General features: G+C 36.7%; 1 protein-coding gene across 12 annotated transcripts in view; it reads right to left on the minus strand.

The window, feature by feature from the left end:
• The window catches only part of Robo2 (roundabout guidance receptor 2), a 531698-nt gene that overhangs the window by 5501 nt on the left and 503404 nt on the right, over positions 1–22793 (minus strand). For 6 of the 12 annotated variants that reach the window (XM_052740998.1, XM_052741000.1, XM_052740999.1 and 3 more), the window contains 3 exons: positions 19737–19942; positions 7475–7648; positions 1080–1352 (listed from right to left, as the gene is read on the minus strand). In XM_052740998.1, coding sequence (XP_052596958.1) covers positions 1080–1352; positions 7475–7648; positions 19737–19942 — 653 coding nt within the window. Of the gene's footprint in view, positions 1–1079; positions 1353–7474; positions 7649–9213; positions 9987–19736; positions 19943–22793 lie in introns of those variants that run through there. The other 6 variants (XM_052741005.1, XM_052741004.1, XM_052741007.1 and 3 more) reach the window with 2 other exon arrangements.

Here is a 22793-nt window from a genome sequence, read left to right on the forward strand (position 1 = left end):
TTAGGTGTTACAATCAGTATGTTGATGCTTAGAACTCCTCTTCTCATTATTCCAATCATTTCCCATTTCCCATCCCTTCCAATCCCACTGTTATTTCTTTGAGTTTTCTGGGTATATGTCATTATTAAGTGAATGAAAACTGCTGGTTGAATTTACCAGTTCACCGCTTAGCTAGTCTCTAATAAGAAGGGGCAGGTAGTATTTCTTTTACAGATGGTAACCTTCTAAAATGTTTCATTAAATCTAAATATTGCAATTGTCATTTTCTGGCCCTTTCACCAAAGAACTTTCCAAGACTTGAGCATCACATGATGACAAAATATAATTATGGAAAATGCATGGGCAAACACATACTTAGACAAGACTGAGTACAAATTAATATTGAATAGCTAAAGGGATGCTTTTTTTGAAGTGTGTGTTTGTGTGTTCATTCCTAGTAGATACTAAGCACAGTGGATGCTCCCCCCAAACATATATTTGTGTAACAAATTTACCTCCCCCCAAATAATATCCATGCAGTAATTATGAGGTTTATGATGTGTGAAACATTCAGGAATTTTTTTTTCTCATAAGCAAGACTCTTCCCATCCAGATGTTAACACTGAACTTCATTTAGTCTGTTGGAGAGTGTATGAGTTTGGTTCCACCTTTTCTGACTTTATGATACCTGATGGGGCAGCTACTTGCAGTGCTGTGAGCTGAGTTAAATCTCCATTTTGAAACATGAGCTCCCTCTCAAATGAATGACTACCTCAATCAATCAGTTGAAGGTAGAGATGAAGTTGACCCAAAAGAAGAAATTTAGTGTTCTTAAAACTACTCACTATAGACATTAAAGGATATCAACATTAAACTATTTTCTGAGCACTCCACATGAAACCTGGAGCTTTCTAAGTTCAAAGACCTTATACAGGGTTAACTTGTGTAATACGCCCCACTGAATGTGTGCTGTTAAGCTCTGCTGAAGAACCAGTTTGAACAGATTTAAGGCAAATGTGTTCCAGATGCCATTCCTAAAGTACCTGGTAGGGGGAGAAAGTGGTAACAGTCACACTTTCTTGGGACTGTGCAGCACACACCTGATCCAACCCCTTGTTTGTGTGGGGCTTTCCGTGTATCTTCTTGGCGGTCTGTAGAGTTTATCCAGTCCTGGGTTGGACGCTGCCACTCTAGGGCGGTTTTAGCTGGACAATCCAGTGAGCTCTTTGTGTCTTCTAAGTTGGCAGCCTGTTGTCTCTCTAGGGAGCTTCCTTTTCTCTCTGTTGAATTTTCCACGTGACCAGAATGCTGGCTCAGGCCTATCTGCTGTCTTAAACCCTGACTTGGTGGGGGATCTGGTGCTGGGGGAAGATCTAAAAATTTTGAATAATGTTTAGAAAGAACTATGATTTAATGAAAATACAAGTTTAAGTTCAAGTTGAAAAATGGAAAAAAAATCCAAAAACAAAAACCCCTTGCCCTCTTACAAGTATTAATCATGCAAAGATATTTATGGAAAATAAAAGTCAATTAATGGCTATTCAAAATGCATGCTATTGATCTATCTTCTATCTTCTTGCCATAGCATCTTCGAGATAAAAATTGATCCTTTTCATCCTTTCATCAACTCATTCACGTGTTCAACAGGGAACATATTTTCAACAACATACTATGGGCTAACATTCAAAGTAAAGGATGGTTTGTGGTTTACATTCAATTTCCCTCTCTTCAAGACAGAAATACTATGAGGGAAAAATCACTATAGATTCTAACAGCTGTCCTAGTAAAAGTCCCTGAGCAAAAAAAGCTCTTTGAATAAACTCCACTGGAAAGATCATGCTCCAGAAGTTAGGGACTACAGGCTGTATCATATGCAGCCTATGACTGCCTCTGAGCAAGTGTGTGCCATGTTGAGCAAGAGTCAAAGGGTTAAACTAACTTTATTAAATGCAATTAACATTCTGCCTAACAACTGATCCTGCCTGTTCGTTTCATGAGTTAGCTAATGAGTTACAACTAATACACTCTAATCTTCCCTTGTATTAATTTTAATAAGTAATAACTGATATTCAGAGCACAGATTGAATATGCTAAATGGTGAGTAGGGTAGACAATGTATTGTAGAAATTAGTGATGGAGTGGAAAAGATAAGTTTTTGAAAGAACTTTTTAGAGGAGTTTGGATATACCCAGGGTTGTTTGACTGTACACTGAAAGAGCTTTTAAATTAAACTTTGGAAATGAAGAAAAACTAAAAGTTGAGTATGAGCTAATTTTTCATTTTCCTTTGCTATCTCTTCAGATTTTCATCTTTATATTTTGAATGTTTTCAATTATAAAATTACATTTCTCTTTATATCTTTCTAGTATTATGTCTGAAATGACATGATTAAGGATTTTGAAATCTTTTAAACATTCATTTGTATCTGGATCTTCCTATTTTTCTTATATACTATTGTAAATTTCTTGGCTCAATTTAAGATTAGGCAATTATGTTGCTTATTTATAAAACTTATATATCATACAATATACAGTTATTACATGAATAAATGATATTCCACTTAGTGTGAGCCATTATTTTTCATTCCTTTTTTTTCATAAATACGTTTTTGCTTCTAATGATACTTTATGAAATCAAAATGGTAAAACCAAATGCCTTATACACAAGAAGCCCCTCTCTTAAAAAGTGCTCAAATGTCCACTCCAAGGCCTTCTTTAAAAGCTTTACTCTGTTTTATGAGAAAACTTTAGTATCTTCCATTGGAAAGATAATAATGGTTTATTGAGCATTTGTTCTTGAGGTTTGAAGATTAAGTAGCATTCTCAGCTCTCATGAATGTCTTCATGTCAGATTACAAGCTACTAATAATTAATGAGAAAAGGGATGCTGTCTGGGTGAATAGAATTGCATTTTGAACATTTCTTCCAAAATGAAGAGCTAATGCAATAATGCACTATCTGTTTGCATGATAAACTAATGAGTTTTGTGTTTCCTTTACATTCAATACTAGCTTCCTTTGCTGTATGTTATTATGAATGCAAATTAATTATTTCATTTGAGTTATTAGACTTAGTCTGTCACTGAGGGGAAAGGATTGTATTGGCTTCTAAAATAACATATCTTGTCATTGATTTTTATTCTCCATCTGAGCTGTTTAATTTCTAAAATGGCCAAAATGGCATTTGCTTATGGCAGCTAAAATTCTGATGCCTATTTAATTTGACTTGAAATTATAGAGCTTTGTAATTATATAATATCCTTGGAGATTTTATCTTCTAAGAATAAAGGACATTGCATGCACATTGAAATAAACTGGAAAGAGATGGAATTACAGATGATTGTGAAAAAATAAAGGTATATAATACAATACATTTACTTAAATTAAATTCATTATTCAATTCTTTGTGGAATTATTTCAAGTAAGTCAATTCACTAGAGTATCTCGCTGGCCCACTGTGGGTTAGCTATTGTCAAGCAATGACAGTCCAATGACATAGGTACCTTATTATTCTCATTTATTTTTCAGGTAAATGGATGGGGGTGGAACACAAAGAAATCAAGCATCTCCAGCCTTAATCTCTCTTTTCATAAGATCCAACTCGTGAAATTGCGTTCATAGGGTACAGCTCAGCTCAGATGTCTGCAAAGTACCTCAAACTTAATACTTCAACACAGCTTTGCATCATCCAAACATAAAGACATAGGTTTCTGCTAGTGCGTTTCTCCTCTCAGTCAGTTACAGTTCCATTCTGCTCATTCCCCAAACCATGAAATAGTCTTTGAATCCCCTTCTACTCAAAATGGTGGCCTATATTATTTTATATTTACAAATCCCATTAGTTCCATCTCCAATATCTTACCTTTTTTATGCTTTCACTGATCTCATCTTGGCATGAACCGCCCTTAGTTACTGCTTCTATGGTCTCTAATTATCTCTAGTTTTACACTTTTGGGCCATTTAATTCTTTGCTATACAAAATTCAGACTGACTTTTTAATATTAAAATATATATTATCTTTTTATATTAAAAACATAAAATTATGCCACCATCTTACCTTAAATATATAAACATGCATTTATGGGGACACACACACACACACACACACACACACACACACACACACAAACACACACACACACACACACACAACCTTCCAGGAATTTCCCATTGAAAATATTATAAAAATCCATGAAAGTTCCTAAACAAACAGGTCCTTAAACATTGCCCCTTGCTCGCATACCTGGCATCAAATTCTTTCTTATTTGCTCCAGTTATACTACTTGCCTTCCTTAAAAATATAATCAAATACGCACCAGGATTTCAATTGCTGTATCAACTTCTAAGGAGGACCTTTCCTTGAATATAAGCATTGTTCTTTTCCTGATATTTTTCCTGTCTTTTCTCATATGTCAAGCTGTTGTTGAGGCTTTCCCCAAAGACCCCCTATATTAAAATACTTCCCCCTAAAAACTTCACAATTTCCTGTTGTTTCTTTCTCCATGGCAACAGCCACCATTTACACACTTCATACATTTATATTGGTCTGACCCTCTGTTTGTTAGTTTTACTAGATATAAGGTGAGGGAGATTAAGGAATCATATCTATAATATATGCTCACTAAATGTTTAAATGGAAGGACCAATGAGCTCATTTATATGCAGAAAGCCACATTGTGGCAGATACAGGGAAGAACTCTTTTTCTTTTTTTTTTTAATTTTTTTTTTATTTTGCAATACAATTCAGTTCTACATATCAGCCACGGATTCCCTTGTTCTCCCACCTCCCGCCCCCCTCACCTTCCCCCCAGTCCACCCCCCATTCCCACCTCCTCCAGGGCAAAGCCTCCCCCGCAGACTGAGATCAACCTGGTAGACTCAGTCCAGGTAGGTCTTACCTGGGAATTGAAGACTAGGGGAAAGACAGAACAGTTTGAGAGAAAATAATCTCAGGAGAACACATTGATGGGGAACCAACCATCTACCATCATTGGGCCAGAATTGGTCAGGATATTTCCTTCAAGCGACAGAAGACTTATATGCAACAACCCTTGCTTAGAAGAGACATTCCACAAGAGAAACAAGCATGTCCATAACTGTGTATGGGCTTTTACATAGCCTTTGGGACAGAAACTGACATTTCTTATTATTCCAAATTCCTCTCACTGGACCCAGAGAAAATGACTTCCTTTCCTCAGAAGGTAATTTGACACAGGGAGACAGCAATCTTGACAATGACATATGAATAGTGGGATGTGCCTCTTGCTATTAGGACATTCTACTATCAACAACAATCTGTCATTCTATCTTCAAAATCCACAAAGTCCAACTCTAAAATTGGTATTACTGAAGACTGGAGAGATGGGTGAGTGGGTAATATGCCTGCTCTGTATGAAGAGCTTATTTCAGTCCTCCAGTATCCATATTAAAAAAAAAAAAAAAAGCCAGGTGCTATGATGGGCTCCCAGTGCTGGGGAGGAACAGACAAGAGTATCCTCGGAGCTTGCTAGCCAACCAGTATGGACAAGGTTTGAACTCCAAAAACAGTGAACTACCCTATCTCGAAAAGAAAAAAACATAGAGTTGTTTAAAAAGATATCCATCATTAGCTTCTACTTTAAACATGCATGCGGCAAGCTCATATCCCTCAAAATATACACATGAACATAAACACACACACACACACACACACACACACACACACACACACACACACACACACACGCACGCACACACACACACACACACACACAGAGGGAGAGAGAGAGAGAGGTGATATCTCAGTCTCTCCAAATCCTAAAGCCTATGTAACTGTTTAAAGGAAAGTCACTTGACCTTGAAAGATAACTGTGTCAATGAGAATAAGATTGTTATTGTGCTAAGATGCTGAAGGTTAAATATTTGAGAAAACAGCCAACAATAATTACCTCAATTTATGTGCTCATAAAGACTATTATAAAATCTATAATTCAAAAGTTTCAGTGTGAAACGCTTATACAGTAAATGCTACTAAGCAATGACCTTCTGCAACAGAATGATTTGATCAGAAATACTTATTAATTTTGGGATTTAAAATGAGCATATCAGTGAAAGAAGTTCATATGTTGAGAGAATGAGATCAATGTGACACACAAAGCGATCAACAAATCCCCCAGAGAATCAGAAACAGAAAGGAAATGGTGATCGTTTTTTTGTTTGTACATCTTGGGACAGCAAATCACACACATGTGATTACAGCTGTGTTCTTAACTTTCATATTCCAGGACAACACTTCCCCAAGAAACACAGTGAGGCATTGAAACAGACACGCTTGGTGTTCTAAGTCTTAGCATGATAAGATTCAAAGAAAGTATAGTGGTGGCTGCTGGTTTCCTCGCCCACAACCATAAAGAACAAAACCATTATTCTTTTCAGGCTAAGGTTTAACCCCATACTTGTAAGTCTGAGGCCTAATGACTGGGTCTGGTTAGTGTGGGATAACCAATCTAGGGCTTCATGCTCATGCTAGGCAAGCATTCTACAAACTGAGCCATCCCACAGTTACATTTTAAAATTTATTTTTCGGTAGGTAAACTCACTCAACAAGGAGAGGATTTAGAACATAAAACCCCTGCTCCACAAAGCCAAAAGTATTTACTATTTACACATTAACAGAAAACAAAACAAATATTGAGCCTTTATTATGGGTGGAATCATTATCCTCTAAAATTCATATATTGAAGTTAATCCTATTATTTGTTGGTATGGTATTAGGAATTGAGACCTCTGTGAGGTCGTTTGATATGAAGTTGGCTCAGGGCCCTTATCAAAAACACCAGAGAGGCTCCTTCTTTCATGTGAGGTCACAATGAGAAGGCATCATCTACAACCATAAAAGAGTCTCTCAACTGGCACCAACAGTTGGACATTCCAGACTTGAAAACTGAGAAACAAATTTCCATTTTTCATCTTTTCTACTATTTATGAGATTGTGATCACATACTGCAGCACCACCACCAAAGAAAGTCTTCATATCCATGGCCTATGGCTGCCTTCTAGTCCTGAAACTGATGAACCCCAAACCTTAGTAAATCACTCCACAGACTGATCTAAAGGAAAAGGAGGCCCCAAAAGAGACTAATGTAGGATTGTAGGTGTCCTGATCCAGTAACAATGTACATGCTGCTGACAGTCTCCTTCCTACACTTAAAAATGAGATGCTGGAAATTTCCAGAAGTGCTGAAACTTTGAAAAGGAGCATTCTAGATCTTTCTTGAGGCATGATAAAAGTAATAATAATAATGATAATAATAATAATAATAATAATAATAATAATAATAATAATAATAATAGATTCCACATGATTGTAAAAGAGTGTGTTTTATTTAAACACGGCATGTTGCCAAGTGGTTCCTATAGTGGCAACACCTAAGTTACAATAGCTTCTTTGCTGAAAGTTAATGATAACATCAAGCACACTTCTTCATGAGGAAATGAAACTTAAGACAAGAAACCTACCATCTGGCATCCCTTCTCTCCGATGAGGTAACACTGGCTGTGTGTCCATCCGCCCTCCCTTATGTTTTTTGGTGGGCCGAGGCCGCTGGCTTGGATTCAGGGCAGCGCTGGTGTTACTGTCGGTAGAAAATGGGCTGGTGGGCCGCGGCCTTTGAGAGGAGGTAAAGGCTTTTCCTGAAACGAAAACCAAGGGAGTGGACATAGAGAACTCTACTATAACACTCTATTTTTGTCTTGCCTTGTGTCTCTGCTCTTACTAGACTACCTAGTGAATGTACCTACAGATGTTCAAAGACACAAAACCCACAACTTATCTGCACAAGATGCATGAACTGCTGCTTATAATTCATCCAATTGTTAATAAGCTAAGAACACCCTACCCAACAAAAACACACTTCAAGCAAATGAACCTGAAATAAATCCACCAACGAAAAGCTTCACATTGCTTGATCATAGTTTTATGTAATCTTAACAATCTTCATAATATTTTCTAAAAACTGCATGCCACATTTACTTCTCAAAATAAGAAAGAGGGTTTTTTTAAATTAATTGTCGACTGTTTTATTTGATTAGTCATGTTTTACTCTTAGCATCTTAAACACTGTCTTAGAATTACAATTGAAATTTTACATGAAGGGTCTGTTGAGATGTATGTGTAACCTTACCACTTAATGTTCATACACAATGACTTCTACCTCTTTTAGCAGAATTAAATAAGATCAATGTAGAAGCTAGCAAGTTATAGTCTTGGTGTCTATCCAAAATGTGATAGCTGTATTCTGAGCATATTATTATATCTAAACAGACCCTACACTTTAATTTTTAAATGAATTGCACTATTTTCTTTTTGATAGTTTAGAATATATGAATGCAATTTTTCTGGGAAAAAGGTCAGCTAATATATTTTCTACAACAAATTATTTTAGTACTGAGTATATTATATAAGAGAGGACTGGTTTATGTGCACATATTTATTCTCTTGTGCATATTTTCATTTTTATAACATTATCATGTGTAGTCGCACTGTCCTAAGTCATTGTGACTTGATATTGCTTAATGCTTTATTAGCGATTAGCATACATGCTGCTAGTGCACTAATGCCTTCTAATTTATTAGCTCCCTGGCACCTTCTCTCTTCTCTCCCTATAGCAAATGCCACAAAAAGCACTCAGGCAACATAAAGATTCTGACATACCTTATGAAGCAAGAAAATCCAAATAACAGTTATATTGCGACCTATTTTAGTTTGGATGCTATATAAAAATAAACCTTTGCAATGCCTAAGAAATTCTCCCATTTTGTTTGAAGAATGCTTAATGCACACTTGAAAGAAATATTGACGGTAAAACTTAAAGACAATGTCCACGACATAATTTTATGACCTGAAAGTGTAGCAAAGGTTCAAAGTAATTTTTCTTTACTATTTGAGCACCATTAAATTTAAGAGTGCATTTGATATTTCTTGAGTTTATTTTGTTAAGGCAGCATAGGAAATGCACATATTATATTCCTAGTATGCAGCTTAGAAGTATATATATGTGTTTAAGGGCTGTTTTTCAAAAAAACTCATGGTTACAAATTACTGATAAATTACCAGAGTTAATCTTACATAACTCCCCCCCCCCCCACCGGCATGAGACACACCTAACAATTATATAATTTGACTTTGATGCTATTATTTATTGCTCTTTGAAATCAAAAAGAATTTTCATAAAAGAGCGATACACATGTACATATTATCTTATTGAACTCACAAATGCATTGGGTGTATCTTTAGTTAGCATCCTCTAAAACAAATAATAAATTACTGTATTAAAATCTTAGTCAAACAATTAGGACCATCAGCCAAGTGAACTATTAGATAGTAGTCTTAGACCCTTCACCCCATGCTGAGGAAGCCTTCCCAGAAAGTGCCTCTGTAGAAGGAAATGGGGCAAGGTAACGTAGTGGAGATAAAAGCAGAATAATTTTAATCACCAGGTTTGTTATTGATTTTGTGAGGACTTTGCAATGTGTGAGTTACTGAAAGTTTAATGACAATCTTAGTTTTGGCTTTGTTGTAATATGAAAAGGAAGCACACTGCAATTAGCCAGCAGAGCCGTGAAGAGAAAGGATGGATGAGATGCAACGTAGTGAGTAGGAGCTTATTTTTGGCTCTGCAATATTAGCATCAAAGGAGAATTCTGGTAACATAGCATCCATCCAACTGTGTTCATGCATATTTTAAAAAGGCCGTGGTTAGATTCACTGAGAAGAACAGAAGGAAAGGTCAGTGTCCAGAAGACAGGATTCTCTCATGCAAAGAGTGTTGACTTGGAGTCTACCAACCTGTTCTTGTAAGACTGGTTCCATCCAGCCTAAAACCAGCTTTATCTGCTGCTGCCACCAAGGCTTGTGCAAAGCTGACGCTGGCAAAGATGGAGCCATCTGAGGAGCTACCTACACTAGATCTATGACTAGAAAAGTTACGATCCTCATCAGATGCAGAGCCCCATCCATTTACCATTGAACCTAAAAACAAATGTAGTGGTCCAGTAAGTTGGATATATCAGATAGTTCATCTGCTGTAACACAGTGTATAATGAGCAAGCTGGCTATTTCATTTCCTCACCGCTCCTTTAAAGTTTCATTGTGAGTTCTTTACCCCCACTATCATCCATGTCTCCCACATTCTAAGTACTGAAGAACGAAGGTCATTTAAAATCTGTATCTGTTTGTAGCCCATTGACAAAACACAATCAAATAAGTTCAATGCTTACATTGATTAAATTATCACATGATCATTTCTTCATAAGGATTGCTATGTATATCTAACTTCCTATGCATCAAGAAAGAACAGTCTGACTGAAACAACTTAGTGGATTGCATCAGAAGAAATAGGTTGAAAAAAGTAGTGTGAATATAATTTAAAGTTAGTTCAGACTCCATCAACTATAGCAAGAATTTAAAATAAAAGTTACCCCTAAAAATAATAAAAACTCATACACAAAGTATCTAAACAATGTCAAATCAATATAGAACATAAGGAAAATTATGTTTTACTCAATTTCTATTTATGACAATGTTTGTTATGTATTCTTTAATTTTTAATTATCTTAATAACTCCAGTTTCTTTCGAATGATAATAGTTCCTTTAAAAAATAATCATAAGAATGTCATGAACATTAGTGTTGGTTTTTCTGCAAAATGAAACACAGTGTTAGTGGAAAAATTGCGACTTTATGTGTTAATAATATTAAGTACTTTGAAGATACTACAAGTAACATTTTCTTAAGGTTCTAGAAAAAAGTCAGTTTTCATTTTGTTTCCTCAAATAAAATCACAGTGGGAATTTAACCAACTATTTACTGTAATTAATATGATATTTATTTAAGTTGTTATACAATTAGTTCATAACACAATAAACTACCAAGTAGTGCTTACCCTAATATATTTAGAAAGAAACACAAACATGTGTTTATAAAATCCATGTTAGGTTTTCTAATGGACACAATAATATTTACAACAAATTGGTAAAATCTAATATTGTAGTGTTTTTCTTTTTTCTCCTCTTTTCAGGACAATAGTGTAGTTAAGAGCTTGAAGTACTTGAATTGTTAATGAAAGGGCCCAGCAACAGAGCACACCCATTTTCAACAGAGAGAAAACAGAACTGGAAAGGTGTAAAATAATCTGAGAAGTTAAAATAGTGTTAGGTGGAGCAGAGTAAGACATCTTGGGCAAAAGCACCCAGACATACTGGTTACATTCCAAGCAAATCCCCTGCAGCAGGCCACTGTAAGGAAGCTAAGATAACACCAGCAACTCAGCCTCCTCTGAAAGATTCATTTCTGGGCAGAGGATCATTGTCAAGGACCACTAGGCCACAAGCGAAGAAGGAACTATGCAAAGGACTGTGTGGTGTAATGCCATAGGAGATAAGGAAAAATTCCACAGTTGGTCAGTGAGGGGTCACCAAAGACTGTGGAATCACAGCTGAGAGTAGGCTTACAGAATCTGAGACCTCACATCTGTCCCTTCCTGAGGATATTGCTTTCACTGTCAAAATAGGTATGACCTTATTCTCTCACTCACATTTCATCTTTTAACTCTCTCCAACTGATACCTCCTGTTTTCCTTATGGTTGTCTAAATGGTCTTTCTCAAGAACTTACCCACTTTGATGTCTCAGTTGAAAGATCTCTAGACTACCTACATCAGAGCCATATCCTTACTAGGCTTCTGAGTCACTGGGTCCTTTGAACATGGAGTCCTGCCTATCTCTGCACTGTCTGTAGTCATACATTTCCCTCCGCCACTTAAGGATACCTCAGCATTGCTGCCACCTCTATTTTCCAGTGCCTAAGTGAAACACTAGCCCTTGGGTGACCTGGTTCTGTTCCATCTTCAGGCTTGTATTAGAATCAGTCCCAGCTCCTTGGTTGCCTAAGTACCATGCATATAAGTGTGCATTGGTGCCTCCCTTGATGGTTGCTGTTGCATAGACATTCACTAGGAAGCAGAGTTTTAGAGATAAAGAGCTACCTGTTATTCATTCCCATATATGTTATACAGAGATATTGAAGATCAGAAATTCAATAAAGATGGACATATTGCATAAAATGCATTGGGCATTTTCATTCTTCATGGTAAATTCCATGCGTGAGTCAATGTGATGTATAATGTCTTCTTTTTTGTTTGTTTATTTGTTTGTTTGTTTCTCAAGACAGGGTTTCTCTGTGTAGCCCTGGTTATCCTGGAACTTGCTCTGTAGAACAGTATGGCCTCAAACTCAGATCTGCTTGCTTCTGCCTCCCAAGTGCTGGGGTTAAAGGCGTGCACTGCAACTGCCCAGCTAACGTCTTAGCAATTACTTTATTTTACTTGCAAAAAAAGTCTCTATAAGCATTCCTAGAAAATTTAGTAACTTAATGCTTTCTAAATAAAATACTCGTGAATTCTTGTTGATTATTTAGAGACATGGAAAATAATATGTAATTGTCTAAAATAGCAACACAAAATGCTAACATATATGATTTTAATTACATAATAGCATGCATATTATGTAATAAGATGCATCTTATACATATATATACATACATATGTGTGTTGGTTATGCTTTGCTACCTTATGAAGTGGTAATTCATGGTGTTTTTAGTTAATGTAAAGTGATAGATTTACTTCAAGTCACAATTTACTTTTTGACTGTGACTTAGTCAAATTCATACATATTAATACATTTTATCTGGCAGTTTGTTTTTCCAAATCTTTTCCCCAATCCAAGCAACCCAAACTGCGTGTGTCTATTGTGTTTGTGTCTGCTCTGTGGTTCTACAACTGGTTCTCAGACACTCTGAAACGCCGAGGGGAAAGTCCCATGTCCCAGCAGCATCACTCGTGGCATTCTGGCTAGCCTCCTAACAGAAAGTCAACCCTTTGCTTTCCTCCAAAATGACCCCGGTTTATTTCTTCAGAGCAGTGAGTCCTCCATGTGAATTTCTGTGCCTATATGTGCCACACCCTAAAAACAAAGACTGCCTTTAACCTCCCCCCTTTCCCCACAAAGTTCTTCCTTGATCTATTTCCCCCTTTCTCTGGGAAGAGTGAGGAGCAGAACGACAGGGCTTCCCATGCTTGTCAGACAGCAGAGAGGCACTGGAGCTGATGGATCTGCATAGATGACTTCAGAGCTGAAGAGACACACACCATGGTCATGACCCCTCATTAGGCCTTGAGAAGCCTGATGATATAAAATGAAGTCTATGGAAGCCAGTTTGCTGTCTTTGCCCCTTGACAATGTAGAAAAAGGAGCATAAAGCATAGAAAAGTAAGACTTGCCCATCATACCTTTTCTCTAACAAACACTACCCTGGACCAGGGGTAAGATCAATAATATGGATATACATAGGTGGGGCTTTAATCACACTGTGTGTTATATTTTTTTCCATGGAATTCTGAAAATGTATTTGTTAGGTATTGGTTTTGAGCCTCAGTGGCTACTGTTCTCCCTTAGATATAAACATTAAGCAATTATTTACTTAAATAATTGCAAAGGGGCAAAGGTCTGTGTGTGTATATGTGTGTGCATGAGAAAGAGACAGAGACAGACAGACAGACAGAGATTAAAAGAAAAGCATTAAGCCAGGCAGTGGTGGCGCACGCCTTTAATCCCAGTACTTGGGAGGCAGAGGCAGGCAGATCTCTGTGAGTTCCAGGAAAGACACAAAGCTACATGGAGAAACCCTGTCTCGAAAAACAAAACAAAACAAAAAAAAAAAAAAAAGAAAGAAAAGAAAAGCATTAACTGGTAGACTAAAGAGTATGCCATTTTTATGATAACTGTGTCTTTTATACCTATGGACACAAGTGTGAAAATTCGAGATCACCAGATAAGAAGAACTTGGCTGGAGAATCTTTACAAATTGCAAGCAATACATACTCATCTGACACATTATAGTCACAAATATAATCAATACATATTTAAGCATTTAATGAAAAATGAATTTATGCCACAAAGCCAAATTTATTAGTGTTTACAGCTTCAATCTTTCCAAACTCTTCAGCATAAAAACCATGAAAGGCCAGGGGAAAAAAATGAAATTAATTCAGGCTGATGAAGAAGAATCTCACATAGGACATTAAGTTGCTTAAATGTTACTGAGCATAAAATGCCATGATAAAGTGGCATCTTGCTGTGTCTCTATTACATCTTCAGCACTAAAATTAATTTATGATCAGTCGTCAATTCATTTACATGTCAATTTATGCTAAATCCTTCCTTGCTGACAAATGCTTATCCTTAGATCCATTAAGCTGGAGTAAAGTCTGTGCTCTCTAATACGACCCTGCTAATTGGTGCATTACCATTTTTATGAGCTACAAAAACTTATGGCCACCCATTTTTTGAGCCAATATTTAATCCAGGAACTCTATTAGATAGCAGGGTTTGTCTAACTACTTGCTAAGTCAAATCTTCTACTATAATTGTCTTTGGTCAAATTATTCCAAATATTGACCTTTTCTAGATGCAGAAAAAAAAGGGAAGATATGTGGAAAATGCTTCTGATACTCTAAGATTTGGATGCGCAACAAATCAACTTCTCCAGGTATGTGAATATTGTGTGTGTGTGTGTGTGTGTGTGTGTGTGTGTGTGTGTGTGTGTGTGTAAAACATACAGGAAAACCAAAAGGAATAATTAGATAGTCTTTTCCTTAAGTTGCATAACATCTGTTAACTTGTTTCACTCAGATTAAAATCATATATAGATATAAAACATCTACCCTTTCATCTGCCAAATTTTGGCATCTAATTTGTCTTAAAGGTCCTAGAGCTGTTGAAGTAGCCTACGGCAATAAATTTGTCACTTGTAGGATTTATCAGAAATGTTCCTTCATACTAAAAAAAAACAAACAAAAAAATTGTAAAGAATTTTTGCAGCAGAGGGAAAACCTCAGGCGAAATATTTTAATGGCCAACTTCTCCAAAAACACGAGCAGCAAATTAGATGTGGGGGCTGTCAAGTGCTGTGTTTTCACACTGCTCTGGTAAGCAAGTTCTCGAAAACAAAAATTAAACTCTCCCAAAACAAGAAAAAAAGCAGTGCCAGAATTTCCGTTTAGTCACCCTGTGCATGTGGGCTCCAACATTCAGGGCAGTCTCTACATCGCTTAACAGCACTCATCATTGACCTTCATTCTGTCACTGGGCAGTTAGAACCTCAACTGTACGTTAAGGACACCCCTTTCCATCCCTCTCCCCTTCTGCCTTTTATAATTTTCTTTTCCTGGTGGAATTAAATCTAGGAAATGTTTTGCCCTGCCTTCTACCATGCCTGTTGGAAAAGAAATGCTGAATTCTGACTCCCTCTAGTACCCTAACATGATGGGTTGATGTTTAGGTGGAAATCTCACTAGCTTATTTCTGAAAATGGAAGCTTTTCAGTGTTTCTTTCCCAACCTACAACAAGGACACACTGCAACACAAAACTATTTTTGTGCTTTGTGACAATCAAATAGATGTGCAGGAAAAGTTAGATGCACAGATTACTAAAAAATGATAAAAATGATAATTCCTTTAAAAATGCTGACAGAGCCGGGCGGTGGTGGCGCACGCCTTTAATCCCAGCACTCGGGAGGCAGAGCCAGGCGGATGTCTGTGAGTTCGAGGCCAGCCTGGGCTACCGAGTGAGTTCCAGGAAAGGCGCAAAGCTACACAGAGAAACCCTGTCTCAAAAACCAAAAAAAAAAAAAAAAAAAAAAAAAAAAAAATGCTGACAGATAAATGTTGACAGTCTGCTGTAACTGAATATAGAACCAAACATGAGAAAAATAAATGTTTCATCTGAAAACTCACATCATGATCTTGATCAAGTAAGCACACAGTTAGGGTTAGTGTGTCCATATAACTTTATGTGGTTTCTTTTTTAGAAATACATATTTATCCACCTATATCTATACAGAATAAAAAGCCTCATGTTGGGTAACAAACCAGTCATCATTTTCTTATTACATAAGATTAAGTTCAGAGATAAATGTTAGGCACTCCCAAAGCAGGGGTGACAGTCATTTTAATGAGCAAAAGACTGATTTTTGTATATATTTGTTAACCACTTAAGGTAGATGAAGTGTTGTGATTTATCTGTGACCTGGTTTCCTTATTATAAAATTATAACATCAGCAATCATACAGTCTTGAGAGTTAAGTGAACTGCAACCTAGGATAGATCTGAGAACAGGGGTCAGGACACATCTTCCAAGTTCCAGATACTCAGTACTCCAGACTTCTAAAACACAGTCATCCATTCTTTTCTGTCTTTGTGGTTCTTTCCTTCCTCTGAAGATTCTTTCTCTCTTTATCTCTTGTTTATCTCTTGTTTCCTTGCTATGCTTTTAAAATGTGAAAAAACAAGTCTGCCTGTGGTAGTGCACACATTTAATTCTTGCATGCAAAAATCATCCTGGTCTATACAGTAAGTTCCAAGACAGCAGTGCTACATAGTAAGAACCTGTCACAAGAAGAAAAAAATAGTAGAGAATCATTCTTAAATCTATGGGCCATTCAAAAAGCAGCCACTTCTGTGCTTAGAAGAATGTTCTGCATTTATTATGGTGCTTTTTCTTCTTCCTCTTCTTATTATTATTATTACAATTATTATTATTGAATCTAAATTCCTGATCTAATGTTTATAAGTAAGGGACACAGAATAAATGCTTGTTTGGGCAATAATTATATGAAGTCATAGGTTTGTCAATACATGCTTTTTGTTACCAAGTTCAGATAATTTGGAACCATTGATAATTTCTGCTCCTGACTTTTTCTCAAATGAATGTTCATTTCAGAATTTAAGGAGCTCCACGGGTTATTCAATTGTTCTGAACATATTCTGAACTAATGTACTTCTTTACAAAGGAGAACTCTGATTTTATAATAATTTTATTTATTTGTTTGTTTTTATAGGCATTTTGCCTGAATGTATGTCTGTGCACTATTTGGGCATTGTGCTTGCAAAAGGTTGAGAGGATATCATGATTAACATATACGTGGACCTCAGGGAATATCCTCAAAATGCATGTACGTTTGCAGCATTCTCCCATGCACTCCCCTCTGCTAGCTCACAAAAGAATCTACACATATACATTCACATATTCTTTCTATATATACTCACTCATTTTATACACTCACATAAATTTATGTACTCACAATCTCTATATACATGCCTATGTATATTCTAATGTATGCACTCCCCCAATATATTCACCCACACTCCCTGTGCATGCACACTCTCTACATGACTCATGTACTCTCCATATACACTCAAAATCTAATCTACATTCACACACATTTTATACTTCCACATTCAACTGCAGATGAAATTCTAAACAGTCTTATTAAATAAGAAACACAGAGCCAAATACAGAGGTAATAGCCAAAGAGATCAGAGAGCCATGACTACCTTATCTTACCACCTCTCTGCCATCACTTCCCCAGAGAGAGCTTCTTCCTGTCTGACTTGTGTTTTTATTGCCTTTATGTTCTGCTTTCTCATTGGCGCTAAGCCCAGCCACATGACTTCCTCATCACTGCCTGTCTATACAGACCTCCAGGTCTATATGGTTGGTACTGGGATTAAAGGCTCGTGTCACCACGCTTGGCTGTGTCCTTGACCTCACAGAGACTCTGTCTGCCATGTGATTGGATTAAGGGTGTGTGCTACCACTGCTGGACTTCTGCTTAATGGCTATTTGACCTCTGATCTTCAGGCAATTTTGTTTATTAACATGCAAATAAAATATCACATTTCATCACAAATAAAATATCACCACATTCAACACAATAAGTACATTCAACACAATAAGTACACTCTATTATGCTCATATACAACTTTTGTCAAACACATATTTGTGCTTGTATGTGCATGTATGCACACACACACACACACACACACACACACACACACACACACACACACACAACCTAGAAGGTAAATTAAACTTCTGATTAAACTTTCTCCTCTGAGTTACAGGTACAAGAAAGAACAAAACAATAGAAGTTCTTATTTAGCTAGTGTAGTGAAAGGCACATTACTCGGGAGATGGATTTTCATGGGATATATTCACTATGGAGAAATACATATCTAGATGTCCCGAGGTTTTTATATAGGGCAACAATTAAGCAATGAATTCAAGTATCAAAGGAAACTTTGTTTTCTTGGCCATGAAAGTTTTCTCTGGCATGAACATGGAATTAGTTCCAGGAAAAGTGCAGATTGTTCAACTATCCTCACCTAAAACTGCCTAACTAGATACTAGCAGTTGAGTATGTAAAGGGTAAAACGGGGTTCTGCTAACTTAGGGAGGTACATATTGTCTCTGGCATTATAACATTTAATAAGGAACTTCCGCAGCTCTAGTTGACTTTTGCCATTATTCTTGGAACTTTCATTGCATTCTTAATGGGAAACAGTGTGGTATTACTAGTAAAATATGCAAAGATATTCAGAATTTTGCCCTAAAGTAGATTATGCTAGAAATCCAGGCAAAGGGGCTTAACATAATAGTGTACTAATAAGTCAGGTCTCACAGCATTCAAAAATTTTAACTTTTGCTCTGTCCTCTTCAATTCGATCTATGTTTCCAATCCCAGGAATATATTTCTGGTTTTAAAATCTTAATTAGCTTCGTAAGGAGCTCAGCCTCCAGGCAAAGAGACAAACTGAAAATTCGATCCAAGCCTCAGATGCTGAGAATCACAAAAAGGAAGACAGAGGTTCTGATGTGTCCTCTGTACTATCGCATACCAAGGTCCACCAGTGCTTGCAGATCTGCCGGGCAGCCCCAGTTCTACAGAGCATAAAGAAGTCAGGGAGATTGATCAAAGCCTTTTTAGGATGAGAGGAGTCATCCAAGTGAACATAGATATAGGTGGTCTGAGATGACTCAACAGAAAGCAGAAACCAGAATTAGGTTTGGAGTAGCTATGTCCTCATTATCCAGTAAGGAGCACGTTTGTGAGTCAAGGGGTAGAAAACTCAGGGAAAGACAGAAATTCGACTCTTGCTGCTTCCTTTGTGTGTATATGAGATTTCAATTGTACAATTTTAAATCATTGGAAAATGGGCTGTTTCTCAGTCCTAGAGTCATCATAGGCATGCACCAACTGAAGCCTTTGCTTATTGAACATGAAAAAAAATGGGGAGGGGCTAAGCAATAAACAGTCAAAATAACTACACTTCTTGGCAGAAGACTAGTGATTAGATTCAGCAATGTGAAATGCATAAATGTATTGCTTATCTCCCTATACACGTTTCCACTCCAAAAATAGTACCATGTGCAACCTAAGAGAGAGGCTCCTTCTGAAGACTTGCTTATTTTCATCAGTGAATGATTTTACAGAGTAAAATATCAAGAAGTATTTTTAAGATCTCATTCACTTTGTATGTTGCTCCCGATATACAAATTATGTCATTTCGAAAAGGAAAGGTTTTTCATATAATAGACTTGGTTCCCTAGCAGAGTGAACTTTTCATGAAAGCCTGGGATATAATTGAGTTTTCTTTCATGTCTTTAAAGCTTTTTAAAATTCATGAATTTCCTTATCATTTTAGCAGCAAAGCCAAAGTATTTCTAAATCCTTTTTGAATTTGGTGTTTAACATTAACATATTTAAAATGTTACAAAAATAGATGGAGTGGAATACATCTTACATAAGGAAGCATTTGATTTCTGATACATTTTAATGTTACAAATAGGTCACTTATTCTCTCTCATTCTATCCGTTTCGTTACCTGTCACAGAGCTGTCTAGATTGTCCATACTGGATCCAGGAGTCTGGTCTAGTGCTCTGAGGGGCCTGGGGATTTCTATCGGTTCCTCTTCATCATCAGCATCCTCATCTGGAACATCTGTTTCCAAATCAGAAATCAAGGCCCCGGACACATAACCTAATGGTGGGACTGGGGGCTGTGGAGGTGGAGTATTGCTTTGAATGTGCCTGGAATTTAAATGGAAAGAAACGAAACACGAGAAGCAATTCATTAACATTCAACAAAACTGTAGTTCATGTCAAATGGTATGTTATGGTAATTCATACTGTCTTCCATATTTACTAATGCACAGAACTTTCTTTCACTTCAGTAAAGACACTGTGATATGGATGCATGCCTTACCAAATAGCATAAACTACCAAAGTTCTTGTTTGGATGTTTATAAGGCAACACACAGAGATGAAAATGTATACCAAGTATTTTTATATCAACAAATTATTCATAAGAGAATAGAGAAATTTGTTACCAATCATTTTTACACCCCCTCCCCAATAACCAAAGTTATTTGATTTCCAGGTTAGTTTTAACCTATGCAGCATGTTTGAAGGAAGTTTGTCAGGTGGGGGCCTGATTGCCCTGACCCTGCCTCTGGCACACTTCCTGTCCTGTGAGGATTGCTTTTGGTATGATTCCCATCACATCAGGCTGAACAGCTGTTCCATTATCCCAATGTAGATTAGATACAAATACTTTGTGCTCTCTAGGTATTTGCAATGTATCTCAAGAACTAAGTCTTAAGGGGAGGGACTGAATTTATAACATAAGGCATGTTCAGTAACTTCTTTTGGAATGAGTGAAGAAGTCTAATCCCAACATTATAAAATTAACAGACCATGCAGGGCCATTTGCTGATTAGAAAATATTTAAGGAAAGCCTGAGTGACTTGGTTCTCATTTTATGATTAACACAATGTGGAACTGGATCCTGAGGTCCACTTGCTGTGCTGTGAGACCATTAAATATTTCCTCCTAACCTATAAAATGCTCAGTTTGAGGCAACTCATGATTATTTGTAACTGTCAATAAAGAGTGAATGTGTTCCAAGTCTGAACATTTTTTATTGACTTCCTACAGAAGTATTCGAAAGGCCCCTCCCATGTAAGAGTTGTTGCAGATAAGTACAATACATTTTCTTTTTTTGCCACTGGCTTTTAAAAAAGTTGAAGGATTATTTCTGTTCTCATTTGCAATCTTTTGAGAAAATGTTTCCTTTTCTAAAATTTGTTTAATATTCCCCTGTGAATTACATCTGTGAATTTACAAATAATTGTAAAATTAACAGTATTCTAAATCCTTCAATGATAAAAAGTCCAAGAATGTTACTTCTGGACATCACTTCAATGTGGCCAGATTTAATCTCTAATGTTACAGAACAGGTATTTGAGCCAGCATGCAACCCCTTGGCGTACATCACAACCCACTCATCTATACTTAGGAAAGAAAAGCAAGTTTTACTAAACTCTGTTAGACTGAATATTGAGCTTTGACAGGCTCACTTTGCTATACATGTGGTATCACATTCAGTTTGTAAATTGAGGAAAGAGATCACTACATGACAAATAAGAGGATATCAAGCAGAGTGACATATGTTGTTCATTTCACTATAATGCTATAGATTTGGGGGATGGGTTGGGATAGAACAGACCAACACTGTAATCCTATATATAGCTGTTGGAATGTCTTGATGGGAAAAATTACAAAGGAATGAAAAAATGTATTCATCAATTTAAGCAGAATTAGAAGTTAATCTGAAATATGAGATTAAAGTATACAGGATTTTTAACTATCTTCTAGTAATAGGAATTGTTTTGAACATTTCATCAGTTAGTATGAAGAGCATCCCTGGAGATGAAGCTGGGAGCTTTTATATTTAGAGTTCTGTGAATGTGATATGTAACCTAAAGTAGGAGGCACTTCCAAATCACAAGAGCAAGCAAGGTACTTTTTGGGTAAATAATGAATTACTACCCTCATATGCATATCTGCATCATTCAGAATATTGTAGATTGTGTAGGAACATTCTCAAGGCAAGAAACACGGTCTAGTGTATAGGTATGTTGAAGATATGGAAATGACTTAGTTCATTCACCCATTCAGGAGATACCTATGAAGCAATTAGTCAATGGAAGATTTTAAGTGTGACAAGACATCAGGAACCAATTCAGGTAAAAGTCCAACCCCTTCTAAACGTTTTCAGAAATTAGAATAGAGACAGGTAGTTTGCTAAGGGCCATGAAATGTGCAAACATTTAAATCTTAAACCAAACATAAGCCGGATAGCTTCACCATAACTAAAAAGGTGTAGACTTTGTTTTCTAAAACCTAGTTGTCGTCTCTACTCTCCTAAGCGTGTTCTTTCTGGTACAAGAGTCTGTGGACTTGGAAACCTTGGTTTACACAATATTTAACAGGAGAAGTCATCAGAGGGCTTCTACTCACAAAGAAGTAGCTTCATCTCTCAGTGATCGGACTACTGAGGTCAGCCATGAGAGAAGACAACTTCAATAGACCCAAGGCCATGTCTCTAGCTCTGCTCCCATGTGCTTCTTGGCTTAGTAATACTCCCTGCATTTTGCTAGTGCTGGGTAAACAGGGCTACCTGAAACTCCAATGAGAGATCTCTGCCTTTCAAATTCTTCAGAATTTTGTACCACATCTCTTCTCTTGGCTTATTTGAATTCATTGTATTTTATGAGAATAATTTGTAACTTTGATTATAGAAGATCCAGTGAATTCTTAAAACTGTTTTAGCGTGTTCTAAAACTTCAGAGTGATTTTGGGGACTTTGTGATCATATACTTAATCATAATTTAGGGTATTATTAGGAAGGTCCCTTCCAAATTCATATGGAAGCTAGTTATTAGCATCACTATCATTTTATATATAGCAGAAGTATACATATACATGACATATTTACCCAAGTCATACATCTGTAAGACCCATCGGTCTTTATGGAAGTGGGTCTAGACTTGGCTCTCCTCCATGGAATTCCATACTAAGCAATCAAAATCCACTTGGA

The sequence above is a fragment of the Peromyscus californicus genome, unplaced genomic scaffold (assembly GCF_007827085.1).
Source record: "Peromyscus californicus insignis strain IS unplaced genomic scaffold, ASM782708v3 Scaffold_16__1_contigs__length_79575227, whole genome shotgun sequence".
Lineage (NCBI taxonomy): Eukaryota > Metazoa > Chordata > Mammalia > Rodentia > Cricetidae > Peromyscus > Peromyscus californicus.